Genomic DNA, 22130 nt, shown 5'->3' with positions numbered 1-22130 from the left:
CGAGAAATGAGCCATTTTAATCATAATATTTGTACAATGCATGCATAATATAAGTATGAAGTATTGTTCTTTATTTTATAGAAGGTTAGACCATCTCCAACTGAATGGTCCAAAAGGCCAAAGGATCGAAAATAGCTCGAAAACCGTCTCCAACCAAGGGTCAGGCCAAAGGGCTTGTGGGCCCCACTGGACAAAAAAGGGCCAAAGGGCCAACCAACAGGCCCAAAGTAGCCAGCCAGTCAGCCCCAGGCGAGGCCACATGCTGACGTCATATTTGGTTTTTTTTTTATTACATTTTTTTTTTAACAAAATAAAAAAATTCTTTTTTTTTCTGTATAACTTCCTAAGTCATTAAACAACATTAAGTAACATTAAACAACGTAAAAACAAAAAAGAATTAAACAACATGAAACTTAGACAACATTTTTAAAAACATTCAACAATATGAAAATTATTGACAATCCCGTAACATAAAATTATTGAGGTAAATTAATTTAAGTAACCATAGTAGTTCAATTAAAATAATAAATTATGTTTGGCCCCATGACCCTTTAGCCCTTGGTTGGAGATGATTTTTTTTCACAGGGCTATTTTTGGCCTATGGCCTGGCCCCTCGGTTGGAGATGGTAAGAAATATGGTCATACACTGTTCATTAAAATATTAATTTCTTGAATGACCAGATGGCTAAAATGAGCTATCTGACCAGCCTTCGGTTGGAGATGGCCTTGGCTCTTCTCAAATTTAACCACTCTAGTTAAAACTTATTACAAGCCAATTGCTATATATATATATATATCATACTTCAACAACATCAGCCGGAAAATTTCACTTCAAAGATTACCACATAAGATACAAAATTAGAATTGTTGCGCTAAAAAAATTCACGAAGGCATTGTAACTGTGAATTATATACAGTAATGTTTTAGAAGTAAAAGGTAAAAATGTATAACAACATACACACAAACATTATCCCTTATATATATATATAGAGAAATATTCTTTTACCATGTTACTATGTAACAAAACTCATGATCCAACATTATATCATCCCACAATTTACTTTATTTTGTACTCTAGGAAAGTAGTAAAATTCAATCATACAAAAAAAACAAATATAAAATCGTGTCCATAATTCATATGAGATTTGATTAATCGAAAATATTTATTTACATTACATGCACCCCACAACCTTACAAAGGACCTTAAATAACTCGATTGAATCCCTTTGTCTTTTATCTTAACACGACATGTAACTGGAAACTCAATCTCTCAATCCTCCGTTGCACGAGCAGCAGATACAGCTTCAGCCTTCAGCTAGTAGTCATGTGACTTGTTGCTCGCAAAGTGCAGCAACGTCGAACGTCCAGACCTGACAGAGAAAACAGCATTCCAGATCTCAGTGAAGGCCCTGATAATAATGCCGTGGTTGCAGGGCGAGTTGAGCTGCAGGAAACAGTTGAGAAGCTCCCGGAGATCGTCTTTCGAGTATATCTCGTTCTCCAGTATCATCTGCAGCATCGAGTGTCGAAAGTCCAAGTAAGGGTCGCCGGAGTCTTTCTCCACAGCCACGCTCTCGTTGCCGATTCTACCGAAGCCCCTGACGGGTCTCGTGGCTTTTGCGTCGGAATTTGTGACTAAAAATGGAGCACAGTCGTCTTTGTAGACTTTGTTGTTGTTGTTATTGTTGCTTGGGGTTGAAGAAGAAGAAGAAGAAGGATGAGGGAAGTGGTTGTACTTGTTTTGTTTTAGGGTTTTGGAGGAGGGTTTAGGTTTAGGGTGGAATATTTGGAAGAGCTTAATAGGTTTTCTGCAGCTGCATCCTATGTCGACCGTGACTTTGCTCAACCGGAGCTTTCTTCTGGTTGTTGTAGGCATCGTGTGTGTTTTAGAGGGAGGGAGAGGGAGAAAGAGAGCGAGACAGAGAGACAGAGAGACAGAGGTTGAGTTTAGTTTAGTTGAGGAAGTGAGTGAGAGTTGTTGGGATAAGGGGATTTGACTATAAAGTGTTCATGTGAGCTCCTGAAGGGTCCCCTAGATGCTAAAATGAATGTTCTGTGAGTTTATTCCAGTGACAGTCTCGTCTAAACCGCACAATTTGACTATGAAAAATATGTACTTGATGGGTTGCTTCCTAGTTATCATGGTGTGCTACTTCTTGATGGTTGGAGTCAGGGACGGAGTTAGAAATTTCTTTTAATGGAGGCAACCCGAAAATCAATTAAGAAAATTTTATTATAGTATAACTTATAATCAATATAAAAATAGGGATGATTTCAAATGATAATGTATTACAATTCTAATGTTACAAAAATTTCAATGTAGTAGTGGAAAGTGGCAAAGTGATAAGAAAAATATTAATACATAATTACGCAAAAGTGAGGTTTTTCGGTTTGAATGACAAAATAAGAGTACTTTTGCTCATATAATATTTGATATAGAGTATACGCAGTATGAAAGTATGCTAAATACTAGGTACATATATTTTCTTCAAAAATAATGCATGTGTATTATATAATTGTAGTCTGCGACTTAACTAAAGAATCACTTGAGTGGGGGCATATACCCCACTGAGCCTTCATTGGCTTTGTCCTTGGTTGGCACTGTAGTAGGCTAGTCAATTTGTACACCAGTTGTTAACGCGACACGACACAAAAATAATAAGTTTTAGAGTGAGTTAATTTGTTAGTTATATTGTTATAAAGTTATTTTTTAAGAATCCGATAAGATATCGTTTGCCAAATCTAGATATTAAGCATAACAATTTCCTGCATGACGCGTTAACCCAACACGACACGACTTGTTAACGAATCACGTCGTTATTTAGTCATTTGTTAAGAACCCATTAAGATAACAGATTTAACACGACACGATCCGATAAGATAACGTATATGATACGAAAATGACTCGTTAAGATAACAGATATGACATAAAAATTACCTATTAAATTAGCAGATATAACACAAAAACGGCGAACACTATCCGATTGCGAGGCCTACTCTCAAGTGATGCAAAGCTAATAATTAAATCACTGCTCATTGTCACCTGTATACACCTCCTAATGTTAGAAAATGATGTCCAAGATAATTTCCCAACTTCATTTTCATGGTTAATTGTAGACAAAATTAAGAGTCTTTATGGTCAATAATAATATTACTTCACCAAAACAAAAAATTATAATTCAGAATGGGTAATACTTATATTGTAAGCACTCACAAGTCTCACGTAAATAAATTCTTCATAAATCTTATTTATGCTGATCAATAAATATAGTACAAATACTTTAACTAAAGACTTTACAGAAATTTAACGCTTGAGTTAGTGAGAGAGAGACATACAACCGGTTATACATAAAAATCCTCCGTGGCCCCCAACCAGATAGCATAAGTCCGGTCTTGTATGAGAAATAGGGAGAACAGATATACAACCAGTCATACGGAAGAATCTGCCCTTGTCCACAAGTAGGCAGCTCAAATCCATTCACTGCTTCTGGTATAACTAATCAAGCAACAATCAAAACTTTAAGACTTTATTTATTGACTTATCCATCCAAATGAAAGTCTAATATTTGCATCCTAAAGACAAATATGGTGGGCTAGATAGAGCAGGTATATCTATGATGCTTGATTGTTCTTGATCAAGCCTGCTACATGCTCAGCAACCCACAATGAGCCAGCCTCAGTGCAACCAAAAGCATGAGTGTGGCCCTCTCTTTCAATTGATAGAGCAACATCTGGGACCTGCTTGGAAATCTGGGACCCACAGATATACAAAGTAGTGATGCCCAGTAAGGCATATTAGAAAATGCCAAAAGCAAAAGTAAACCAAAGGGAAGTGAAATTTGCACGCCATTTTACACCTTCTACACACATTTTCTTAATTATGGCACTCTGATTTTCTTTTGATTTGTTCAATCTAATAGCTAGAAAAAAGTAGGGTGTGCAAAAGGTGAAAAAGGGCGTTCAAAAGTTATCTCCGCAAACAAAATTGCAACACACGCTTAACACTCAATAGCATCAACTGCAACCATTTTATCTCTCTTTTTACCAACGTGCATGACATTAGCAGCAAATATTCAATCTGTATGTTAAGAATTCTGACCATATCTTGTATCTGCTTGGAAAGAAAGCCAATACAATGGTCATTTAAAGCTTCTGAATCAATGTTTATCCAGGACAAACTGTAATCATATACTTTTCTAACATGAAAGCCATAAGAATCACCATACACCTTGTGATTGACATGTAAATTGTGCCTGCATATTTCAGGCGAGTAGCACTGGGAGTTAAAGGTATCTGGGAATCTCAGGGGTCTGGAAGGTCATGAAACTTACCATATAATTTTTAAAGCATAAATGCATTCGCAACATATTCATATGCACAAACAGGCAGGGAAACAATATCCCTCTTAAATCTTATTGACACTTGACTTCCAAACTCAACATTGAAAAGAACTCCTTAAATTACCTCTTCAAACATTTGCAATGGACCCCAGTGATCGTCAATGCCGAACAAAAATGCTATTTTGTGCTGGTTTCCCCTCATGAATGCCCAATCTGGTGTTGCTGAAAGCTGACAGTGGAGTCCTATGGTAAGCACAAAATATGTATACCACAGTTCTAACTTTCCTAGATGAACTATGCAGCAATTTTGGTGTTTGTTGAAGCTGAAGAGGCTATATATGCAAAGAGAATATCATATCTTAACAAAAAAATAGTGTTGTGTTGAATACATAGTCGAACACCATCATGGTAAATTTTCAGTCAAATATGTAACTTTCTGTTAACACGAGGATAACAGATTGAATGCATACATGATTACCAAATTACCAATTCGGAAAGAACTCATTCGTATCACATCAAGGATGCACCCAGTAGATGCAGTAGCACAAAACCAATATACATTTAAAAGTAAGAACTAGATTTTCGAAATGTGGATGAGAATCTAAAGGGAAGTAATAGTTGCATTTTCATGATCACCATGAAAGCATGTGGAGGTAATAACTCTATTTTCAGAGAGGATGAAAATATCAACATAAAAGGAGGAAGCGGGTGAAAAAAGTTTTACTATTTACAAAATCACATGACCCATGTTAAAGTTTCAGTTTAATTTGGAAGTCAGTGACTACAGTTTTCGAAAAACAATATTAGTAACTTTCATGATCAATTACAACTAAAATCTTAAATTTACAAAAAGCCAATAGTTTTACCTTTCTGAATTCTGTCATTGCCATGAAGAGGACATTCCGCATGGTATGGTACTGCAAGTACACAAATCAAATGTTCATGGAAAAAGATTCAAAACACATGCACAATAGCGTGCACACAGTCATGCACAAAAAACATATTGCTTGATGGAGGCAAATAGTTTAATCAGCAGAACATTGGTATAAGTATAAGCTTCTTCATAATAAGAAATAACCAGAAAAGAAAATATTTTTGACGTTTTTGAAAGTATGTATGACCTATGAAGCCAACTTCACCAATCTATTACAAGACAAACCTTTACCTTTACCAAGTGAGAGCAAGTAGCCTCAATTGCAGTAGCTGACCAGAGCTTCCCAAGGAATGTGGTCACAATTAAACTCAACAATCGGATAGGAAACAATCCCAAGAGTGCAACAATTAAGCTCAAGACAACACTTAGAATACGGGACCTGAAACACACTATTCTGTATTGTTAATCTCTATGAATGGCTACTGTTACAACTAATATCACTAGAATGAGTTTTAAAAGAACCCCGCCAATATACATTAGGACCAAGTGAGAATTCCAATGAATGGCTAAAAACGGGAGATGTTATTGGCACTCTAAAGAAGTCATCCGGCATTCCTCTCACATAAACACTTAAACGAGAAACTCAACTTGGCGGAGAGTAGGATGATTTTTTGGAGTGTCAATAACAGTTCCCTGAACAATTCATCAACTGTCAGTTTTCTCATTGAATGTTCAACTTTCATTGTCGCGTAAGTGAAACCAACAAAACTAAACAGACACCAATGAAAGTAGGCATGAAATATAAAAGTAAAACCAAAGCTACCAGCCACAGGAAAATTTTCATTATAATAACTGCCTATTGCATGTGCATGAAGCACACTAATGCATAGGACAAAACAAAAAACATGCATAAAAAAGAAAGAATTTTACGCTGCAAGCTTCCCAATGAAAGACTGCTGTACGGATTGTCGGTTTAAGGCCAAAAAAGGATATAGTCCAACACAAAATGTCACCTACAATTCCATAAAACATGTAGCAGGTTCTCTGTAGTCAGAAGCCTATGGGTGGTAGTAATAGTATGGCAAGTGACTGAGTGAGTAGTAGACAACATTGTACAAGGTTGTTGTCACCTTCTCTGGAGACTTCTGGAACATTTCTAGAGATATATATGAACCAATAGAGTGCCCAACCTGCAGGAAACTAAACTTCAGCATTTTTATAAGATAATCAAAGTCAGAAACAAAAAAAAAAAAATTCAATCTTTTTTTCATGTAACCCTGTGGATGAATTGGTGATCACAGAACTTGTTGAGATCAACACCTGACAAAACAACTTTCGAACAAAAAAAAAAAAATCATGGTATACTAATAATCCTAGTTCAGAACCAGGAAATGCTGACAGATCTTCATCACCTAACCATTGATCGAAGGCTAAAACACACACATATTGAAGGATTACTAAAAATCTACACAGGAGAAACACCATATGGATAACACCCGAATGAAAAAAAACCAGAGTAAGAGAGGGCACTTGATCACAAACCTTATGTTCTTAATACAGAAATTTCAGAACATAGTTGCATATAGATATAGTCATGAAAAAAAAAAACTACTCTCAGTAAACAATCACACACAAAAACTGAAACAAGAGAACATTTTGTGTTGACACTGGGAAATGCTTCGTATACTAACACTTAGACTAAAAAAAAACATTGAAGCAGCTTCTGATCAAGGGGTGCTTGATTGTTAAGTAAAGATGGATGTGTATTTGCAATATCACTGATGTCTATGCCACCAATAAGTTTAGCAGATACAGCTTCGCTGATAAGTAATTGCTACAGAACTTAAATGCAAGAGATATCAAACTTGTTCCAAGAATCTAGAGGTGATTTAGGACCAGAATCAACAGATACTGCACTTATACGCCCCTCTTCTCCACACAGCAGACATTAAACTGAAAATAGAAGCACAAATTGGAGATAGAAAATTATCACACCAGTAATATAGGAACTTCATTATTTTGCAACTCCTGTTTGATGAAGTCCATCTGCAAGTGCGAATTTAATTAGCAGTCAAAACTGTATGTGACACTCTACACTATTTTTTATTTTATTGAGGAACCAGACACAATTATAACTAATAAGTTCCAATATAGACAAATTGGCTGAAGAGTGCCATTAGGAAAACTATTGAAATGGAGTTTTGAAAAATAAAGGTAAGATCTGGAAGTCAAAGTTGGATTCTGTATTACAGGAGAAAATGCATGGAATTGGAATGACATGAAAAACTGTACGCTCAGAAGCTCAATTCAGATATTTGGATTCAAAATTCAGTCATTGTTAATACCAGCAGATCAACTACAACGCATTTGATTTGGGAGGCAATGACAATCAATATGTTTCACTCCATTATGCAGGATATTAAACCACCACACCACCAACTTGAGGTGTACCACAAATCTCTGATCTCTCTTATCCGGCCAACCATTTTTCAGAAGCAATAAAGCAAGCAGAGTTTACCTTATGATCAATTTGTTCTTGCAATGAGAACAGCCTTCCATGCTCCCAGTTCTAACAAAAAGAGAATATTATTTGACAATCATGCCCATGCCACAGATTGCTGAAGCATAGATATATATTGCTTGTGATATGAAAAACACAGTAAACCATTTCTTAGGCTGAAGGACCATAAAAAGATAAAAAGATCAAATATCTGATTAATTAATGATACAAATGTCATGAAAATAACATTAAACTAAAACAGAAAGGCAAAGCCAGACTTGCAAGAACTATACCATATTTATTATGGAAGGTCAAAATCCCAACTTGCATGCATAATTGGTTGAAATCTAATCGTACAACGGTCTTAAAAACCTTTGTAACTTTCAGATTCAGAAACATGTAAACCTGAGGCCAATAAGATGACCACCACCCTTTTATCACTAACCCAACTACCCAAGACATATACCATTGTTCCTTTGAAAAATGTAACTAATGACACCCCTACTCAGCTTGTTTTAGCGCTGCTCTCCAAGAAAAAGGCAACAAGACCTGTAAGTGGCTTTCAGCTCATGCATCTGTGATCTGTCCAAATTAATTACCTTTAACTAAACAAAGATCAAAGAGACCTTTTGCTGGTTCACTTCATGCACTCCAACTGATACAGTATTTCAATTTACAGATATTTTGAAGCTCGGGACTACAATATATTCCACGAATCGCCCCTAATTTTTATTTGTCTTCAGTCTTCACATTACAGAGAAATTAACATATTGCTAATTGAATAGACGAAGCCTTATTAAAGCTGAGATAGGATTAGCCACACAAACCAAGGGTTAACCATATTTTATGTTCATAGAATTTCAGTAGGCTTTACAATGGGCAGCCAGCAAAACATACTCATCATCAGTTGCAAAGGAAAGAAAAGTACAGCATTAATGATCAGGAGCAACAAAGGTAAAGAAGTGAAATTTGATGCAAATAGTAAACGAGTATGGCCTAACCTTGCATAAGCAAAATGTAATACCTTTTTGGTGTGAGATATATGCCCAACAGCTGATGATAGACACAAGAATGCAAACAAATTAGCATATTTTTTACACTTTCCGAAACACTTAACGAATAATAACATACAACAAACACCAAAATCTTGCCTGTCACAGAAGCAGTTCCATCCAGCAACTCATACAGTGACTCCACAAAGTCTTTGTAAAATGAAACAACACCTACAATACCGAAAACCCAAATCGTAACTCTCAAAATTGAATCAATCCCACCCACACAAACACAAAAACCCACCTGGATTTCCAGGTATAACAAGAACATGCAATGCTGGATTGTCAGCAGGGATCTCCAGTATTTCAGTGGTGAAACTGAAACAAAAAAAAAACCCCAATTAACAAAACAATCGCCACTAAAACTATCACACACCACAAAGAATTTTGAGCCAAAAAAGTAAGAACCTTGACACATTGCATATACGAAACGTAGCACGCCTCTTCACTCGAATCGCTTCAGATTCTGAATTTTCCTGCTCACCCATTTCTCTGCTTCCACAGTATAATCTGTAGCTTGCCCTTGGCCTTATATAACTAAAAAAATATCGATAACGGAGTTTCACTTCAGAATTTAGACGCATATGTCCTACAATACAAAAATCTCATATAGGAGAACAAAATCAAATATGAACGTCTAATTACACCGATGTTTTTTGTGATAAAACCAGACCGGTGGTGTTGTGCAGGTGGTAAGGCACAAGTTAAAAGGGCAATATCGGTGTGATTGGACTATACAGCATCCTATGGCTACTGCTAGGCTGCTAGCTATTTCTCTCTAAAAAGTGTATGAGTTTATGAAGGCCTCGTACTTGTTTAGGACAATTAATTCATAATTTGAAAACCAAACTTGTAGGCTTTGTGGATGGGTGGGAGTAAGAAACGGAGACGTTACCTGAAACCAGAAGAGCGTGAGATAGAAAAGAGCCGAAGAAGCATCTCTGTATTTCGGTCTTCTATTTACTAATATTTTTTCCAAAGTTTTTTATTGTCCTTATTTTGTGGGAGGAAGCTATTTAATTGAACAAATTAAAAAAAAAAAAAATTAAGAGTCATAAATAAGAAAAAAAATAGGAGGAAGCTATGAACAAATTACAGAAAATGAAGGTGTGTAAAAATAGTTGTATGGATATATAGCTATGAATCAAATTGTTGAATATGCTCTCTCAAGAATCTAAAAGAACTTAGCCAATAAATTTGAGTCACTTCAAGGGCAATGTATAGTAGAACTAGAAGGCATCTAGCTTAAATAAAAAGAAACTTTTGTAGTGTAACATGTGTTGCTAATTTACGTGGTCTAATATAGTTACGACAAGTTTTCGTTGGAGATTTTATTGTTGTGCGGAAGCACACCTACGAGTTCAACACACACGAGTCAATATTGCTGATATTCCCTCCACTTTAACCACCCGAAAGAAATAGGTTTGGAATTTTACTAAAGGGCCTTAGCAATATGTGTGTGTGGTACCTTTAGGATGGATGACTCTCCTCATCCACCGATGTGGGACTCCAATCATAGCTATAATCTCAACCACCAAACCCAACAATTGTTGGTACTAAAACGGTGAGTTTATGTTAGAATTTGTTATTAACTATATAATTCTAACTTTCATACATTAATTTCGTTCCAATTTCATATATAAAGTGATATTGTGTGACACTTTCGTACTTCCGTTAGCGGTTTTTTATTCTTCATCATTTTCAGTTCTTGTTGACTTTTAAATTGCTAATAACAATTATGTTTTGTGATATAAATAATCTAAAAATATATATTATTAATGAACACCTTTCACTGCCTTGCCATTTCAACTAGTGTGGTTTCTTCGTTCTTCAGCTCTAATTGGAAACCAAAATGCAAGGTTGATGTTTCTTTTGAGTAGGTCATTCGATGGCATCCCCCTCACCAAGACGTTATAAAGTTAAACTTGGATGGTTCTGTCACTCTGGAGACAGTTGATGTTGCTTTTGTGTCAAGGAATTATGAGGGTCAAGTTATTGGTACTAGTGCTTTCAACCTAGACGGAGTAACTATTTCAGTGGCTGAGGCTATGAGTTTGAGGGAAGGATTAAGGTTTGCTAGATGTAAAGGCTTCAAAACATTCTGGTGGAGGGAGATTCAAAGTTAATCAGCTGCACATTTCAAGGAAAATGAGACGTCCATTGGAACCTAAATTCTATTATTGAGGATATTTGTGGGATGGTTTCTAAGTTCAATCGCATCGAATGAAACTATATTTTCAAAAAGGCAAATTCTATGGCAGACGCGTTAGCTCATCTAGGTCTCATTCTTAATAAACCAGATTTCTAGGATCATCGTCTCCCTTCTGCAGCGTTTAATGCCTCAACTTTGATTTCTTCCCCTTAGACAATCTCCAACCCTTGGGCTAAACCAAAAAATTTTAGCCCAAAAAATTTAGGTTTTAGCCCATAAACAACTTTTCTGCTCCAACTCTTCTAATCTAAATTTTTTAGCTTAAGATTATTAAAGAATAAATTTAGGCTACTTTTTTCTTTTAAAGTAATTAAAAAAAATTATGTTCACTATCTTAATTTAATTTTATGAACATTTTAATCTAAAAATATTTAAATTTCGATAGATATTGAAAAATCACTAAATTTTGGTGAATTTTGAGTTAAATAATTTTTTTAAGGAGAAATTAGGTTCTCATCATTCCTTTTACTACTCCATTGATTAAAATCTTATTCATTTCCAATTTTTGATCAAGTTCCTTAGTATTAATAACATCATTAATTATTTCAATAATAAAATATTTTTATTTCTAAATATATTCATTTAATGTTAAAAATGTTACAATTAGTATATTTATATTTATGGCTAAATTTTTTATCATATATTTTTATTTTTAGTTCGTACCCATTTTTCATTTGCAACCCTTTTGTAATTTGTACCAATTTTCTTTTCAGTTTTAATTTGTACCCATATATTAATTTATTTTTGTGCCCATATTTTATAAAGTTTTATTTGTATTTATACCCATTTTTAATTTTGCTAAATGTACCCATGCTAATTATGTCACATCCCGGCCCAGGCCTCCACCACAACCCGGGCTCAACTCCGCCATAGTACGATATTGTCCACTTGACTCCGCCGTAGTACGATATTGTCCGCTTTGGGCCCAGGCCATGCCTTCACGGTTTTGTTTCTGGGAACTCACACGAGAACTTCCCAGTGGGTCATCCATCCTGGGATTGCTCTCGTGTGAACTCGCTTAACTTCGGAGTTCCTACGGAACCCGAAGCCAGTGAGCTCCCAAAAGGCGTCATGCTAGGTAGAGATGGGAATATACATATAAGGCTTACAGAATCCACTCCCCTGGGCGATGTGGGATATAACAATCCACTGGTAAGGGCCCAACATCCTCGCCGGCACACTTCCAGCCAGGGATTGGCTCTGATACCAAATTGTCACATCCCGGCCCGGGACCCCACCACATACCGGGCTCGACTCCACCGTAGCACGATATTGTCCGCTTTGGGCCCCAACCACGCCCTCACGGTTTTATTTCTGGGAACTCACACAATAACTTCCTAAGGATTGCTCTTGCGTGAACTCGCTTAACTTCAGAGTTCCGATGAACTTCAAAGCCAATGAGCTCCCAAAAGGTCTCATGTTAGGTAGAGATGAGAATATACATATAAGGCTTACAGGATCCACTCCCCTAGGCGATGTGGGATGTAACAAATTATATGTACCATTCATGTAATTTTTTTCAAATTTTTAATCTTAAAATGTACTCATTCTTAAATATACCAATTTGTTATATGTAAAATGTACCATTTTTTTTTATATAAAATCTATTCAATTTTTTTTTCTAATCCATTTTTAAACTTATGTGGGTACATTCTTTTTTCTTTTATTTGAGAATGTATCCATATTAAGTTTAATCAAAGAAATTTACTAATTTTATTCAGCCTAATATCTTTCTTTTTTTTTTTTTCTTTTTTTTTGTGATTTTGAAGAATGTACTCATGTTTTGATACAATAATTTTTTGGTTAATTTTGATGAATGTACCCATGTTTCTACACACACACACAATAGTATATTTATATTTTAATATTCTTAATCCCACAAATTATGGTTTTTTATTTAAAATCTCATTAATATAAACAACTATAAATTTCAATTTTTAATTTAAAAAATATAGTAACGTATATAAAAATAAATTATCACAATAAGTTCAGGGACTTAGATAAAAATTTGAAACCAACAAGGTTTCAGTCAAAAAATATTCATAGTTAGGGACCGCATCCAAAGTCTCCCTTTTTAAAATTATTTTAGCTGTTGGATTTAAATTTGGGCCGTTAAATGTTTTTTTTTTATCATTAGATTTGATTATATTCGATCTCAGCCGTTGGATTCAATAAATCCTGAGAGACATGCCCATGTGAGTGGGGTCCCGCTGGTGGTGCCCACACCATTTATGGGCTAAATCCTGGGGGTATTTGGCTTTTGATTGGCTTTTAGCTTTTAACCCACACATTTAGCATGAGTTGAGTTAGGTTTGGGGGAATAATAAAACCTAAAAAATAGCATTCAGTCCAGAGTTGGGTTTGGTCTGAGTGTAGATAATATCGTGTTTTCAACAAAAAAAAAAAAACCCCCCGATGTTTTTTGTGATAAAACTTCATACCTGATAAATTGAGCATGTGGTAATTACCAAATTGAAGACAGTATCGATGCTGTTGAAAGTGAAGTTCCCGGCCCATCTCTCTGAAAAATTCAATAGAATCGACATCCGGAGGCCCCCCTAAGAAGGAGAAATTTTTAGGTGTACCGGGTACACCAAAAAATTTTGGTGTACCCTCACTCATAATGGTGTACCCTACCCTCACTTATTTTTCAATAAATAAATAAAATCAAATTCTAATGAGTGAGGGTACACCTAAAAATTTCTCCCTAAGAAGGAGCTGTTTGCTGCAATGGAGGCCGCTGCTGTGAACAACTGGGAGAACAGCTCTTGGGCAATGGAGATTGGGCTTCGAGCTTAACTTCAGTATTTGCACATTATGGGCTACTGTTTGTGGTGTATTACAAGAGGCCTATTCCATTTTATGGGCTTCGAGCTTAACTTAACTATTTACAAGAGGCCTATTCCATTTTATTTATATTTAATCGAAAACTATGAAATAAACGAAAATACTGACAATATTTTACATGTGTTCACAAGTTAGTGTTTTCTTGTCGAGAGATTTTTCAATGAGTTTGAAACACAATTAGATAATGTCATGTAACATATCACTCCGTGTTTTGAGCACGTTGAAAAATATCTCCTTTTTAGTCTCTGTTGTTTGGTGGATATTCATGTTTTAGCACATGGCATTTTTGCTCATTTTATTATGTTTATATTTGAAAATTCTTATTGATAAAAAAAAATAAAACTTAACAAATTCACTAAAAGTTAAAAAAAAAATTAATCCAAAAATTGCTACGGACTTGCTACGATTTTGCCTTGGTGCATGAGGCTCTTAAACCTCATTTTGATGTAATAAAATAAAATAAAATAGTTCACTAAATACGAATATGGTTCGTATAACTCAATTAAACTTCATTGCTTTATACGCTTCTCTTAACTCTTCATTTTAAGTTTACTTCACACAACTCTTAATCTTAAGTTTACTTCACACAACTCTTATTTTAAAGATTTATCATCATAAGCAACGTTGCAACAAATTTGTATTATTTCTTGAAATATTTTTCGGACTTTAATCAATTTACAATGACATTTTTGAGGAAAACAAAATACTAAAAACTAAAACTAGTTATACGTATCCATACGTGACAAAATCTTTTTTGTCACGTGTGCATTTGCATACGGATAGACTTTAATGAATTTACAATGACATTTTTGAATGTTTCACCATACTCTTCTTCTTCGATTATATACATAGATCATTATTTTAGACGATTTTGTAATAAATTGAAATTTAAATGGAAAATGGGACGAATTTCAATGATCCAAACCGTCTATTCTTCAAGTTGCACTCTCTAGATCATTCTTGTAAAATATTAACCAAATCGAAAATGCTTGAGACATCTAATTGAGTTTTTAAAAATTGATGAATATTATGTTCTAAGAAATACTGAAAGTTCATCATGTCAATCAAATGAGTATGTAGTTTCGGATTAAATAACCTACGAATGAATAATAAACAGTTCGAATCGTTAAAATCTAATGCATAATAGCCCCACAACTAGTCTCATTTTTACCTAAAAAATAGAAATTATTTTAAATAAAGACTCTGTTACTTCTTTCTAAACGCTCATCCCTCCCTCTATTTCCCTTTCTTTTCATTTTAGTTTAGTGGAATTTTCTGTTCTTAATTGTTAAAACAAAATATCAAACCGCCAAAGGGTAAATCCGTCATTGACTACGATTCCCGAAAAGTCCCTTCCTCCTCACAGAACTTCGCGTAAATCGTAAGGAGGCGTCCATCGCAAGAAATCCTCTAATTTTTCTTTTTCTTTTAAAATCCACATCTTTGTTCGTCTCTCATATATTAATTAAATAAATTAATTAATTAATTAATTAATCTAATCTAATCCTGTTGTGGATTAACAACTTAACTGCCCAAAAGTCCATATATATATATATATATATATATATATATATATAGAGAAATCGATACACATACAAATATAGCATTTCCAGAAACTTGGCAATTTCTTCCCGTCTCAAACTCCCTGCGAATTTGTGTCTGTCTATCTCTCCCTTCACAGAACCAGAGATTAAATAAAACCCCATTTCTCCTCAAAGAATATTATTAATCCCTTCCTTCTTGCTGGTTGGTTGGAACTCCTCACATGGTGGGCATTTTTGGTTCTGGCTCTCCGCTCGGACTTCTTATTTTTTCCTTTTGGACTCCTTCTCAACGAGAAGGTATCGATCAATCATCGCTTGTCCGTCTCTCTGAAATCTTAACGTTCTCTTTTCTTTCGGGTTTCCAAGTAATGCAATTTCGGGGTCGAATTTATAATTTAGTTTCGTGTTGCAGGGATGTAATTTGTGTGTGTTGGTATTTGATGTGAAGGAATCAAAAGATGTTGGGAAGCTTGCTTACCAGAATTCTTATGTATGTTAATGTTCTGTCATTAATGTTAATCCAGTTTTTGAATCTTGATCTCCGACTTTACCTTTGATTTTGTACTTGGGTTGTTTTTTTTTTTTTTTTAATATTGGTTTTGTTGGTTTGGGATGTGCAGATTGTTTCTTGGGTATGCATACCCAGCATTTGAGTGTTATAAAACTGTGGAGAAGAACAGAGTTGAGATTGAAGAACTCCGCTTTTGGTGTCAGTATTGGTACGTAAACACCTCTCTACATTAATGTGATGGTATTTCAAACCAATCATGCGACGTTGTGTGAGAAAGTTACAACACGTAGTGATGTGTGATAGGTTTGAGATACCACCACATTAGCATCCCCGGGTCTTTCCCCATATGGGGTTATCTTCTTGGTAGCAATTCAACCAATAATTTGTTTAATGGTTGTTTAAATGATGTCATTAACTTTGGATAATAACATGTCCAAAGTCCAATTGAATATGCAATAACGACATGTCGTTTTTACAGGATAATTGTGGCAACGCTCACAGTTCTTGAGAGGGTTGGAGATGTATTCATCTCATGGTACAAATCACTCTGTAACTATAAACTCATTTTTCATCATTTTAGCATTCATTTGTTATTTGAATTGTGACCTATATTAAGTTACTCTTGTGAAAAAAATGTGAAGGTTGCCCATGTATGGTGAGGGGAAGGTGGCCCTTTTCATCTACCTATGGTATCCAAAGACCAAGGTAAGAAACACATATTTCGAGCGATTGATCAAATTTATATAATGTCGCCCTAGATTTATGTTGGCAGATTGTGAATTAGAAAATAACCGAACGTACATTCCGTCAACATTCAAGCAACACTTAACCTAATTAGTGATCTGTATTCACAGTTGACAACATATCTTGTTATACAAATATTCAGTTTGATTCATTGGAATACCATTTGAAATGTGCATATATTTGCGCTAGACTTACATTGTCTGCCTGTGAATCTGACTGAACATACATTCCGTCAGCGTTTAGAATCCGCATTGACAGTCTGACAACATAAACACGGTTGTACAAATTTTCAATTGATTCATTGGAATGACATTTGAAATGTGGTTGTAGGGAACTGGGTTTGTGTACAAGACCTTCCTGAGGCCATATGTAGCAAAGCATGAGACAGACATAGACAGGAAGTTGCTTGAGTTGAGAGCAAGAGCCTGGGATTTGACTGTTTTCTACTGGCAGAACTGCGCCCAATCCGGCCACGCTGCTTTCCTCCAAGCCCTTCAGTACTTGGCTGCTAACTCCACAAACTTCGCCACCAAAACCACCACCGAGGTAGGCCACATTTACAATGCAATACACTTCTAGCGTCGATCGAAGTATAGTATGCATCAGAATCCTTGATCGCGCATCCAGTCGTTCATTCACCTGGTTCATGTAGGCGATATGAGCAAGAAACAATTTCTCTCGTGCACAAAAACGAAGATTTGAATTTTTCTGGAAAAGGGGTTACTGAAAATCCTTTGTTTTTGTTTGTTTGATTATTTGAACCAACCTCACAGTCGCAGACAGTCGATGATGATCAGCAGGACGCCACAGCGCCAGCACCGCAGCAGCCAAACGTGCCGCTTCGCAAACCGAGCGGAAAGAACAAGTGGCCGCCAGAATCCCCACCAGCAACACCCAATGGCAGAGCCACCACAGTCAACCGGCGCCATGTCTGAGCCTCCGAGGTCCCCAAAGGTGGTTCAGTCCCGACATCAAACAGATGGTGGGCAGGTTGATGAGTTGACCGAGAAGCTCCGGCTCAGGCCTTCCAAGCCAATCCAGTGACAGATTAGATTGTGATCACAAAAGAAAAACAAAAAAGGAGAAACAGAAATTGTACAAATCCCAGAAACAGCAATCGATTGATTGATTGATCGAACTCTGAAATATATAATATATACAGATGACAAAAAGTGGCAGAATGTGTTAGGTGGCGAGTCCGATGCAGCGGAGTGTGCGGCGGAGGGCTTGGGAGAGGAAGGGGACGACGCAGTGGGTGAAGAAAGAGAGGCAGGGGGAGAGCTTGAGGCAGAGGCGGCGGAGGAAGTTTGGGCCAGATGGGCCGGAGGTGGAGGACATGGGCTGGAGGTAGGCCCAGGCGGCCTGCTTAACGAGGCGGTTGCGAATGGAGATTTCGTAGCCGGAGTTGTTGGCGGAGGCAGCGGTGGGGGAATTCACGGCGGCGGAGGAGGGGAGCAGGTCTTTGAGAGAAGTGTAGGATTTGGAGCTCTTGAAGGAGAGGAGCTCCAGGTCCAGTTGGAGTGGCTCTGGGCCCGACACGCCGCCGTTTTGGGCTGGGAGGCTGGGGTTGCGGAGGCGCCGGAGCTTGGTAGTTGAGGTAGGAGTGGTGGTGGCGGAGAGCAGGCTGAGCTTGGCGGGGACCACCACGGATGTGCAGATAGAGTTTCTGCGGCAGAGCTTCCCTGACGAGGGCAGTGGGGTCGCCGGGTGTGGGCTGAGTACGGTTGAATCGTCCATAGTAGAGCAGCTGAAAGCAAAGCAGAAGAACAAAATGTGCGAGAGAGAGAGAGAGAGAGAGCGAGAGAGCGAGAGTGGAACGTGAAACGCGGTTTGGGTTCACGGTGGGTGCGTGGGTGCGTTTTGGCAATAATTGGCCTAAAACAAACGTCGTTTTTGTCTTCACGCGCAAAACACTCTTCTTTTTCGTTTTTGAAAAATTGTCGTTTGCGGCCCGCCACCCTGACGAGCCTGCGCTGCGCTCAATTTATACCTTTTTTTATGGACTGGTTGTTAGCCCTCGTTTCTAATAACGGGAATATTTCGACTATAAAAAGATGGGAAAATGAAACATATAAATTAAAAAGACAATGCGAGTTAAATAAAAATTTTGTACTAAAATTTTAAACTAAATAATATGTCATAACAAATAAATATGTTAATCAATAATTCAATCATCAATAATTAGGGGTGGGCGCAGTTTGGTTTGGTGCGGTTTTGAGTGAAACCAAAACCACAAGTTTTTGCGGTTTGATTCGGTGCGGTTTTGAAGCTAAAACCGAAATAAAACCAAACCATTTGGTTTGGTTTGGTTTGGTTTTAAATGATTTTGGTTTGGTTTCATTGTTTGAAAAAGCTATTATGGTTACCGAATTGTATCTTATTTCCTTTTCCTTTGATATACGCTTCTATTACTGCATTGTTCAAGCATGCATACAATATTAAAATTCAATCAAGCATGTCTTCAATATAGCATTCATCCAATTCAATAAATAAGTTTTGGCGTTTCAACTTACTTTGCATCATTCAAGTTTCAAATATTTGTTTTTTCCTTTCCTTTTACACACTTACTAACCGAAGGTTTAAAAAGTCTTTGAACTTGTGAACGAACTTAAAAAGTTGATACTTAAGGAAAACCTTGCATGTTGTAAATTTAAAATCAATGTATGAGAAATCACTGATCCTTGTGCACTAGAACATTTTGTATGGTTGCTTCTCAAGCTATCATTTTATCGTTTCGTATAGTTGCTGCTCATGCTACCATTTTCCAAAGCACACAACCAAAAAGCATGCACGTGAAGCCCAAAGCTGTCAGCCAATTTGACACAACAAGAGCAAAAACATTAACATCATCACTGACTCAAAATAAAAGAGAGAGCCTGGGGAGGGAGTCCTGGGAGACCGAGAGCAGCAAACGAGAAAGAAAGAGTACAGTGTCTACATACAATAGAACTTTTACGGAATATTTCTTGTATTACTTATTCTGAAATATATACATGTACAATCTAAGTTCCACAAGGAAACAAAAGCTTTAATACAAACCTACTTGAAAAAGGACTCCTATTATTTACATTCCTTTTTTCCTAATATTGACTCATGATCAACACTCCCCCTCAAGTTGGTGCATAGATATCACACATGCCCAACTTGACAAGTGAGTCATCAAACTCTCGACTACATACTGCATGAGTTAGAACATCTGCAAGTTGCTCATCTGAACTCACAAACGGGATCGATACAATCTTCCTTTCAAGTTTCTCTTTAATAAAATGTCAATCAACTTCCACATGTTTTGTTCTATCATGCTGTACCGGATTATCAGCTATATCTCTCGGTGACTTATTATCACAGTATAGTCTCATGGTCTCCTTTGGCTTGAACCCAAGCCCCTCAAGAAGTTTTCGAAGCCAGAGAAGCTCACAAATGCCGTGAGCCATCCCTCGAAACTCGGCTTCAGCTGAGGATCTTGATACTATCTTCTGTTTTTTACTTCTCTATGTGACTAAATTGCCTCCTACAAAAGTAAAATATCCCGAAGTAGACCGTCTGTCACCTACACTTCCTGCCCAATCAGCATCCGTGAACCCTTCAATCCTTAAATGTCCATGCTTCCGATAGAGAACTCCTTTTTCCAGGTGCAGACTTTAAATAAGCTAAGATACGCATAACAGCAGCCATATGATCTTCACTCGGTGAATGCATAAATTGACTTACTACACGTACTGCATAGGCAATATCTGGTCGTGTATGAGCCAAATAAATTAGTCTCCCTACAAGTCTCTGATATCTCCCCTTATCAACCGATTTCTGATTCGGATCCAAACATAGATGATGTTTTTCAACAATAGGAGTATCAACTGGCTTACATCCCAGCATACCAGTTTCTTTTAACAAATCCAAAACATACTTATGTTGTGACAAGAAAATACCTTTCGATGATCGAGCAACTTCGACTCCAAGAAAATACTTCAAATCCCCTAGGTTCTTCATTTCAAACTCAGCCGCAAGATTTCTCTGCAGCCTTGAAATCTCATCACAATCATCCCCAGTAATAATCATGTCATCTACATAGATGATTAAGGCCGTCACTTTTTCATGTCTCCGTTTGACAAACAATGTATGATCAGAATGACTTTGGTAATACCCAATCTTTTTCATAACTTGAGTAAACCTATCAAACCATGCACGAGGCGATTGCTTAAGCCCATAAAGAGACTTACGCAACCGACATACTCCGGTACTTCTACCAGCACTGTACCCAGGAGGAAAATCCATATATACTTCTTCCTCCAAGTTCCCATGAAGAAAGGCATTTTTCACATCAAACTGTTTTAATGGCCAGTTCATATTAGCAGCTAAAGATATCAGAACTCGTACCGTATTCATCTTGGCAACCGGAGAGAACGTTTCTTGATAATCTACACCATATGTTTGGGTGTATCATTTAGCTACCAACCTTGCTTTGTACCTGTCGATTGATCCATTGGCTTTGTATTTGACAGTGAACACCCAACGACAGCCAACTGTTTTTTTTCCCTCTGGTAAAGACGTCACCTCCCAGGTATTATTCTTCTGTAGCGCCAACATTTCTTCATCCATTGCGTTTGCCCATTTTTTATCCTTTAGAGCCTCCTCCACACGGGTTGGTACTCGAGTAGCCTTCATATTGTCCACCAAAGTCTCGCGCTCTGGTGCAAGACCATTGCATGAGACATAGTTAGCTATTGGATACTTCACTTTGCCTTTCGGAGAAAACCTGTTAGGAGGCACACCCCGATTTTGTCTCGGTGGCAGCTTATATGTATTTACATCATTACTTGTATTAGTTACATAATCATCCACAATACTTACCTCAGGTATATCCAGAGAAGATTCATTGGGCAGCACTGTGGAGCTAGAGAGAGATGGGGTACATTAGTAGGCTCGTCAACAACCTGTCCTGACTGCATGCTGCTCTCGGTGACTGTTGGAGATTTATCACTCTCGGGATCACTCTCATCTGGAACCGGTCCTAATTGCATGCTTCTCTCGGCAACAATTGCAGATTTATCATTCTCGGCATGTATAATCACTGCCCCATTATGCACGGCATCAACCACAGGGATTCCTTCCAAGTCCAACCATTTCAGATCATCACTAGAGCTCTCCCCCTGGGGATCTGAAGATGAAGATACGGGTGCATAAAAATACTCTGATTCAGAGAAGGTCACATCCATGGTAACATACATATGACGAGTCGCAGGGTGATAACATTTATATCCTTTTTGGTGAGAGGAGAAACCAACAAACACACAGCGAAGTGCACGCGGATCCAACTTAGTGCAATGAATTTTCTGAATATGCACGTACTCCACACACCCAAAGACCCGGGGTTGGAGAGTATGAGAAGACACCACAGGAACATGTTGAGTGAGGACTTGAAACGGAGTTTGAAAATTAACCACCCGAGAGGGCATACGATTAATCACGTAGACGGCATAAGTAATAGCTTCAGGCCAAAAAACCTTAG

General features: G+C 37.1%; 3 protein-coding genes and 1 pseudogene across 7 annotated transcripts; 1 reads left to right on the top strand and 3 right to left on the bottom strand.

The window, feature by feature from the left end:
- Positions 1–1121: 1121 nt before the first annotated feature.
- On the bottom strand, positions 1122–1969 carry LOC137744220 (transcription repressor OFP6 pseudogene; annotated as a pseudogene). The gene has a single exon (XR_015954038.1). The product of XR_015954038.1 is annotated as a transcription repressor OFP6 pseudogene (transcript).
- A 1250-nt stretch (positions 1970–3219) lies between these two features.
- On the bottom strand, positions 3220–9868 carry LOC137746104 (uncharacterized). 4 transcript variants are annotated; one of them, XM_068486169.2, is made up of 13 exons: positions 9662–9868; positions 9175–9303; positions 9011–9084; positions 8866–8937; positions 8739–8767; positions 7733–7783; positions 7210–7260; positions 6345–6404; positions 6145–6227; positions 5506–5653; positions 5207–5257; positions 4465–4569; positions 3220–3750 (listed from the first exon to the last, which is right to left on the bottom strand). In XM_068486169.2, exons 1-13 carry the CDS (start codon positions 9703–9705, stop codon positions 3613–3615), a joined length of 1035 nt encoding a protein of 344 aa, XP_068342270.2. In that variant the 5' UTR covers positions 9706–9868; the 3' UTR covers positions 3220–3612. The 4 variants fall into 4 exon arrangements, with proteins under 4 accessions (XP_068342270.2, XP_088537807.1, XP_088537809.1 ...); XM_088681681.1 differs by having other exon boundaries at positions 4465–4672; positions 9662–9813; XM_088681683.1 differs by lacking the exon at positions 9662–9868 and adding an exon at positions 9412–9646.
- A 5661-nt stretch (positions 9869–15529) lies between these two features.
- On the top strand, positions 15530–17762 carry LOC137745739 (putative HVA22-like protein g). Its single transcript, XM_068485742.2, is given in 8 exon segments — positions 15530–15666; positions 15782–15859; positions 15990–16088; positions 16359–16415; positions 16522–16585; positions 16955–17170; positions 17398–17549; positions 17551–17762. Coding segments are annotated over 7 exon segments (738 nt in total). The 5' UTR covers positions 15530–15666; positions 15782–15827; the 3' UTR covers positions 17669–17762.
- LOC137745740 (uncharacterized) lies at positions 16748–18586 on the bottom strand. The gene is made up of 2 exons (XM_068485743.2): positions 17391–18586; positions 16748–17263 (listed from the first exon to the last, which is right to left on the bottom strand). Exon 1 carries the CDS (start codon positions 18359–18361, stop codon positions 17810–17812), a length of 552 nt encoding a protein of 183 aa, XP_068341844.2. The 5' UTR covers positions 18362–18586; the 3' UTR covers positions 16748–17263; positions 17391–17809.
- Positions 18587–22130: the final 3544 nt, after the last annotated feature.

Source organism: Pyrus communis, chromosome 12 (genome assembly GCF_041283825.1).
Source record: "Pyrus communis isolate YQ-2024b chromosome 12, ASM4128382v1, whole genome shotgun sequence".
In the NCBI taxonomy this organism is placed as follows: Eukaryota; Viridiplantae; Streptophyta; class Magnoliopsida; order Rosales; family Rosaceae; genus Pyrus; species Pyrus communis.
Note: the sequence above shows the minus strand (reverse complement) of the source record. Positions and strands in the feature narration are given on the sequence as shown.